The sequence below is a fragment of the Arctopsyche grandis genome, chromosome 5 (genome assembly GCF_051622035.1).
Source record: "Arctopsyche grandis isolate Sample6627 chromosome 5, ASM5162203v2, whole genome shotgun sequence".
Taxonomy (NCBI): Eukaryota; Metazoa; Arthropoda; class Insecta; order Trichoptera; family Hydropsychidae; genus Arctopsyche; species Arctopsyche grandis.
This window is the reverse complement of record NC_135359.1, coordinates 1,715,381-1,722,855: the sequence shown is the minus strand read 5'-3', so window position 1 is coordinate 1,722,855 and position 7,475 is coordinate 1,715,381. Positions and strand designations below refer to the sequence as shown.

Genomic DNA, 7,475 nt, shown 5'->3' with positions numbered 1-7,475 from the left:
AATTCTAAAGCATTCGTAAAAACATCAGAGCTGTTATATTACAACTGGCGCAAATTGTTGAAAGTGTATTTGCGCTTGTAGAGATATGATTTACTAGTTGAATTTGAACGACCTAAAACGCCAGTTGGAATATATTACAACTGAAAATACACTTCGACTTTAGCAAATGTACATACCAATGAAAACAGCAGAATAACTGCCTATATGCACATTTTAATTATGAAGAATGCTTTAAGACAATATTTACCAATTAATTGGCATTAAAAAGCATAGGAATTGAATTTAAAATGGCCATGACTAGAGGAATGGTTAGTAATTTTTCGAAGTACAAATCATCAGAAAGTGTCAATTAAGGCTTCCAAACCGGGATCCCAGGATCCCGGTGTTTTCTGGTACCGTGAATCCCAGCCTCTTTTCAGCTTGCTTTCGATTTTTCGTCTGACAATATTTGGTTTCTTAACCACACTCTTTTGTTTCGATGAATAATTACTAGACGGTACAAACTATTTGTAATAAACGAATCAATGAATCAAAGTGATGTTTTTTACTTTATTTGATTACATTAAAGGATGTCTTTTATTTAATCTTAGAAATCTAGAAATGGATGCGAATCGAAAATTTAAAGAATATAGCCAAACTCTCAAAACAAGAACGCCAATTTCAGGAGTATTTTTTGCGTGAAACATCGGGAGAGTTTGCAAAATGCAATTGAACGGTTTGGAAATATGAAAATATGCGATTGAATATTTTTTTCCTTTTTATTGTTATACATTTGATTTCCCGGTGCTAAAGTAATCTTCCGGGATTGGAAGCACTAGTGTCAATGAAACTTTCTAGGTCGAATATCTATACAACAACAATACTTTACGTTTACTATATGCCGTTTGTATAAAATCAAAAAAGTCATGTAGCAATAGATAACCTCGATTTAGATATCCTTCGAAAAACTACGTATGTATGTACATATGTAAGAACGTGCGCTAGCTTTGAGATATTGACGACAATAGCCACGTAGAAGTCGGTCAAACCGAAATGTGTCAAAATGTTAGAAATATTTTCATATTTCACCGGATCGGTTGCCCGAATGGCAGCGTGAACGATAATCGATTATTCTTCATTCGAAATCATAGCATGCATTGATCGGATTTATGTGATTTTTTTTCCATCGGTCATTGTATGGGGAATTGCGTGAATTCGTACGACGAATGCGCAGGGGCAGGTTAACATTCTTCGGTTCTACAATGGCAAAGCCACTGGTCGTCGTCTTCGTCTCCTCCTCCTTTCCCTTTTACGATATACATCTCAGTGAGAGTGTGTGTGTGTGTTTCTTTACATCCCTTACGGTCCGAATCGGCATACAACAGAAGAAGAAAAAGAAGAAACAATAAAATAGTCGCATTGATTCCTTTCGGCGGCGTATAGAAATTACACCCTCCGATGGACCGTAATAATGTTACAGACTGCGATCTGTAACTACGAAATAAATCATACAGGTACAGTTGAACGTTTGTAAAGATCGCTTTGTTGAAGCTTCATTTTTTTATTTTTGCATCGGAGACGTTGAAAAAGTGGATTATTTTCAATCTGATTAAATTTGAACTTGAAATATGTATACAATGGTTACAAAGTAATTTTTTGGAGTAAAAATCATCGAAGAGCTTCTAAGCATCGAAAAGTCCAATAGTGAATGTTGAGACATGAGTAGTATATATTTTTTTACTTTATTCACATACATATTATATAAATATACGTATGTATGTATGTATGTATGAAATGAAATGGATGGGAACAAATGGTAATGCCGCTCTCATTCGTGAAATCCAGAATTTGTGAAAAATCCAATATTCCCGTACTCTTTCGTAAATTTGAAAATTGTTTTGTAAAAGTCTCAAATGTCTTTCTAATGAGAAAACTTGAACTTGATGTATGAATTTAAGAAAATTTGAGAAATCTTTACTCATCACTAGACTGTGGACCCAAAGCGCGCCGTTTATTGTTCAATTGTTGTAAATGCTTTGTTAAAGGTTTGCCGAACCTTTCTTTTTGCACTCTAGCTTTGTAAATAGAGCCAAACCGCCCCGATTCATGGAAAAAGCACGCTCTCTATCCGCACTCTACTCATCACACATTAAATGTCAATCTATTATAAATACATATAATATATGTATATATACATATATATGAATGGGGATTTATGGATTTTATTTTTGGTTTTTACACTTTTGTTCATTTTTTTTATTTTCTGATGTATTATTTTCCTTTTGTTACTTTTTTATTATTATTTTATTTTGCCATGTTTTCTGCTTTTTACTAATTTTATTTGTTTTTATATCTTTATCAAATGTAGGCCATTGTGGCGCATTATGTTCTCTCTGTAATGCCACTATGGTCCAAAACTATTAATAAATAAATAATAATAAATATATGTATATATTTCAAGGTGCTCTTCTTCGAACAGTGGCCCATTGAGCTCACAATCTTCCCCGGGCTTTCTCAAACATTCGAAAATGAACTTTTGAACATAATCAGCAATATTTTATTTCTAACTAGCTGAACCCGGCATGCGTTGCAATGCCACAATAACGCATGAAATTCCCGTTCCCGTTTCTCGATGTGTTTCGATAAGCGAATGTTTCAGTTATAAATTACTTAATAATTAAATTCAATTACAGTAATGATAATTTGTCGAAAAACGCAGGTGGCGAACACATTTGAAATTATTCAATTGTTTCTTTATTTTATCCTAACAACGCAGGTCCAACGAGAAAACATTTGAAATTATTGCCTTGTAATGCCACTCATTCCCGTTTTTGTTCCCGTTTTTGGGCGATTTATTTTACAGGAACCATCGCGGGGATGCATCCAATAACTCATGTAAGTTTCATCGCAATCGGTTGAATGGTATAGGAACGCATACGTGACAGACAGACAGACAGAAAAATATTGATTCTTATATATGTATATAGTTTAAGAAATACTTATGAAAAATAAAAACAATAAATTACATTGAGGCGCAAATTTTTCCTTTTACCTCAGGTGATAAAATGTCTACTAATGTATATGAAATGTATTACATATAATAGGTACAATAAATAAAAACAATGTTTTGAATATTATCGGCGCTTCCATTCGTGGAAATTTCAACACAATACCATTCTAAGTATAATTGATATTATTATATAGGTAAACTTACATATGTATGTTTGTACATATGTAGGTACAACATATCTATGATTATGTGAACCGAATTTTCCGTAAAAATATTATTTATTTTATCTTTCATCCGTACGATTTTGTTCTTTCAATTTTATATGTATTTGTAATCCAATTTTCAGTCACTAAAATGTAAATAAAAATTCGTCCATCTAATACATATATTAACCCATATATTTTTTTTTAATATGAAAATTGAGTTTTACATACATACATATATGTATAGCACTAGTGTTTTTACCCGGCTTCGCTCGGTATTTGTAATATAAACCGCTTAAACATGGCCAATCTAATAGTAAACGTTTTATTAAATTTATATTTAAATAGTTTTATTTTATTCAAATTTATTTGAATATTTATTTGTCGATGACGTCACGGATTTAAGAGCCTACAATAGTTACAAAGTCTCTTTTGAAATTATATATTAGATATATATATACTTCTATTAGGAATTATTTTAAAAATGAAGACCAATTTCGATACTTTGTAAATAAATTTATGAATTACATATAATTGAACGCCAATATAACAAAATTGCAACATTTTTTGTCAACTTTTAGCATAGATATATGTATGTAAATGTTGATCTCTAACCATAGCCCAATACATAGGTACGTAAATAAAGTCAAATTTAAATTAAAATTACTTAATTTTTTTCACAAGGTTCTACCACGAGCGGTACAATTATATTGAATAAAATTTCCAATCGAGAAGTGATGATAAATACACGAATATACATACATAATGTAGTGACAAATGCATACATAGGTTGAATTTTTGACGCGTTCTATACGAATGCATGGGGGTTTTTATCTCAGCAGGAATTAAGGGGAAGCTTGTGCCGGTCGCGTGCCTCTATTGCCGAAATGCAGGTGTCTTCCTTCGACCGACTTCCGGTAGACGAGATCTCCTTTCAAATTGCAATCTCTTTCATTTCCACCGTACACATACGATTCGCCATTGTGATCGGGCCGATTAAATATGAAAATTTGCATAGAGTGCGCGGCCCACTCTTTTTCGAATGCCTTCCTCCGAACCCCTCATTTCCTTTGATTCAATTTGAACAATTCAATCGCGACGATTATGCCCCCCGCCCCGCATTTGCAATTTTTTGCACCCCTAACCTGCATTGTGAAATATTTCGTACATATCAAATCCGGATAGAGACTCGAAAATAATGGAAATGCACGCATTGATATAGAGTGCTACAATGAACACGCACCGGAAGATATGTATAGTAAGGGATTTTTGCACATCCGGGGTGTCTCATGTTATTATGTGTGTAATTTAATATCATGTTTATGAACAGTGCGAATTTCAATTCAATTGGTTCGATTTAAATTTTTGAACGCGAGCATGTTAAAGGTTAGGAGTTTAAAGGTCGAAAGGAAATGTCTTATCAACAAGCAAGAATAAATATGTACTTGGGTTTTGTTGTTTGCTGTATTTAGATTAGAAGCACAATGAACAAGCTATTTTTTCATCTTATAACTTAATAAAAAAAATTCTACAATCTTACGAATGTATGATAGTCTGATATTTTTCACCATTCAGAAGTAAATCTTCAGTGTAGTTAAATGAAATGTTTTCCAAATGAATTGTTCATAAGAGTGTATTGTCGATAGTATTTGTGTTCAGGAAAGTGTATTAGATGGGTAGTAGTTTGAGGAAAAAACAGAAATTTCTTTTGTATAAAAATTTATTTTCTTTTTCATAAAAGAAATGTCTTAAAACTAAACATTATTTACAACTATGTAACAGAGGAGAGGAATATTTTTCCAACTAGGTAATAACTGGCTCTATCTTCAACATTACATACCTAATAGGAATTCTCAATATATTTATTATATATAATATTATATTTAAAAAAAAAATGCAATCTAAAAATAATGGTAATTTTCAAATCAGTTTTTTTTTCATAAAAGTACTAAATTGATACGACTTACAAAAAAAGTGTACTCAATGCGCTCACAATTAAAACAAAAGCACAATTTTATCAAAACTTAATAAAAAAGCGTCAATTTTATTCAAATATAAAAAAATAAATCAATATTTTTTGGAATTATTTCATATATGTATGTATGATACTTATGTAGCGTATTTACAAATAATATATCCAAAAATAAACCTTAACTATTTACAATATGACTAGAAAACAGTGTCTCTCATCAACAGCAAACATGACTCAACAATGCAACAATTAATATTAATGCGGAGGGGAGACTCAATAGTTCACACACGAGCTATTTAATTATTATTTAAACAAAAACAAAAAAGGCACTGGGTTTCAGTATCGATAAAAATCACAGTCATATCTACGATCGAATCGAAATCGACATTTCTCCTCTCGTGTCGTCCATCTCCGAATTATTCGCTTGTGAATGATTTATATATTATTCGAAGTACTCCGATGATGAATGGACCTCGGCGCCATCTCGAACGCTTGATTGATGACGTCAAGTCCCTCTCCCTTCCCTCCATCGTCCTTTGTATTATTATTATTGTTAATTGACGACGAGAGTTTAGTACTGGCCGGTGCTGACTCTTCGATTGAATTCTGCGAACAAGACAAAAAGCTCGTGTTACGATCGTGATGTATGTAGTTACAACGCACACACATGAACCTGGCCTCAGATCCAGTTCACATTTCAGTGTGTTATTATAAAAACCAGATTTATTGAACGTCGGTAGTGCAAATTCGCAAAGGGAAGCTGTGCGTCTCTTTTCCACCAGCGGTGTTCCAAATAAAACCAAAACGAAACTCGACAAACAGTATTTTAGGCTCATATTAGTATAGGACAGATTGTTCTAAGGTGCATGTAGTATGTTGATACCTGGACGGAAATTTGATTCAACGAATGCGCAAATTAATCGCAGGTAGTACAGACACAATGTCTGGACTTTTTAAACGTGAGCTTTTGTATTCCAACCACCGAATGAGAATACCCACCCTATTCAACAATAATACCCTGGATGCACCGTCCTTTTCAAACAAAAATATTCCAGGCAGAAAAAAAATGCAGTATTTTAAAACGACAATGCAACTTTTTCAATTCACTCGTTTTTTTATACGTTACATATCGATACGGAAAAAGGGCAAAGAAAAAAAAAATGATTCAAATCACACATACACACGTGTCCCAATAAAATTTCGAGCAAGTACTCAGAAAATGTACGACATAAGCGAAAGCACTGTTTGATAAGGGCTATATTATTACATAGTAAATATGTGCACAGATGTGCTTACCTGATAATCATTGCTGTTGCCACCACCAAATGACGTCTAGCAACTCCTCATCTTCTGGACTCATCGGCTCGTAATTTTCAAACGACTCGTTTTGGTACGGCGTCTTCTGGGGTGGGTAGGGTGTCGACTCGGACGTGAACGAAGGTGTCGGAGAAACTGAAGCTTCGGAGCAAGGAGGAGTGTGGTGCACCATATGATTCATCTCGGGACTGTCTGGATAGTACGAATTTTGATCCGGGGTTGTTATTGTTGACGACGCGTCCGAGTCGTTGTCGTCCAGTAGCTGTTGCAGGTTTCTTATGTATTCGACGGCCATACGCAGAGTGTCTACTTTGCTCAGTTTTTTGGAGGCGGCTGCTCTTCCTGTTCCGGTGACTGAGGCAGCCACTGATGCTGGGATGTGCTCTCGGAGGGTTGCAAATCCGTTGTTGACTTGCTTGACGCGGTTTCGCTCTCTTGCGTTTCGCCTCGCCACTGATGCCGGTTGAGGTGTCGGGTACGGGGTGAAGTTGATTTTCTTCTTGCAGCGTATTTGGTCTTGGGTCGAGACTAGCACTGAGGTTCGGTCTGGGGCTGGTGCCAGCTTTCTGACGGTTTGTTGGGTGAGGTGTACCATGTTGTCGTGGGCCATGTGTTTGTCGAGCGGCACGTGCGGTCGTGCCCGGGCACCGTGGTGCAATGCGCGCGCGCAGCTTCGCCCTCTGCTAAGTATCTGAGATGAGGTTGGGTAGTGGTGGGGATCGATGGCACGCGTGCCAGCTACGTGCCGCATGCGCCTCCCTTGCACCACACCTGCCCTTGAGGGGTGTGTGAGTGTGGGTATGTCCGTGTGTGGGGAACAGGTCTTGCGAGCACGCGCACGCGCACGCTTCTTATCAATCAAATTATGTGTTGGGTGAAGAAGGGGTGGTGGGTGGTGGTGGGTGGTGGTGGGTGGTGGGTGGTGGGGGGGTATTAAGATGCCGGAACGAGTTGTAAGTGAGATCGAAAGGTAAGCGGTTTGTGTGTGTTGTTA

General features: G+C 35.8%; 1 protein-coding gene across 1 annotated transcript; it reads right to left on the bottom strand.

Annotated features, from left to right (window-relative positions):
- Nucleotides 1-6,467: 6,467 nt before the first annotated feature.
- LOC143911991 (achaete-scute homolog 1a-like) lies at nt 6,468-7,076 on the bottom strand. The gene has a single exon (XM_077431096.1). The coding sequence runs from the start codon at nt 7,074-7,076 to the stop codon at nt 6,468-6,470; it is 609 nt and encodes a 202-aa protein (XP_077287222.1).
- Between the last annotated feature and the right edge of the window lie 399 nt (nt 7,077-7,475).

Excerpts from the sequence above, each read along its gene's own strand:
- LOC143911991 (XM_077431096.1), bottom strand. The coding sequence starts at position 7,076 with ATGGTACACCTCACCCAACAAACCGTCAGAAAGCTGGCACCAGCCCCA.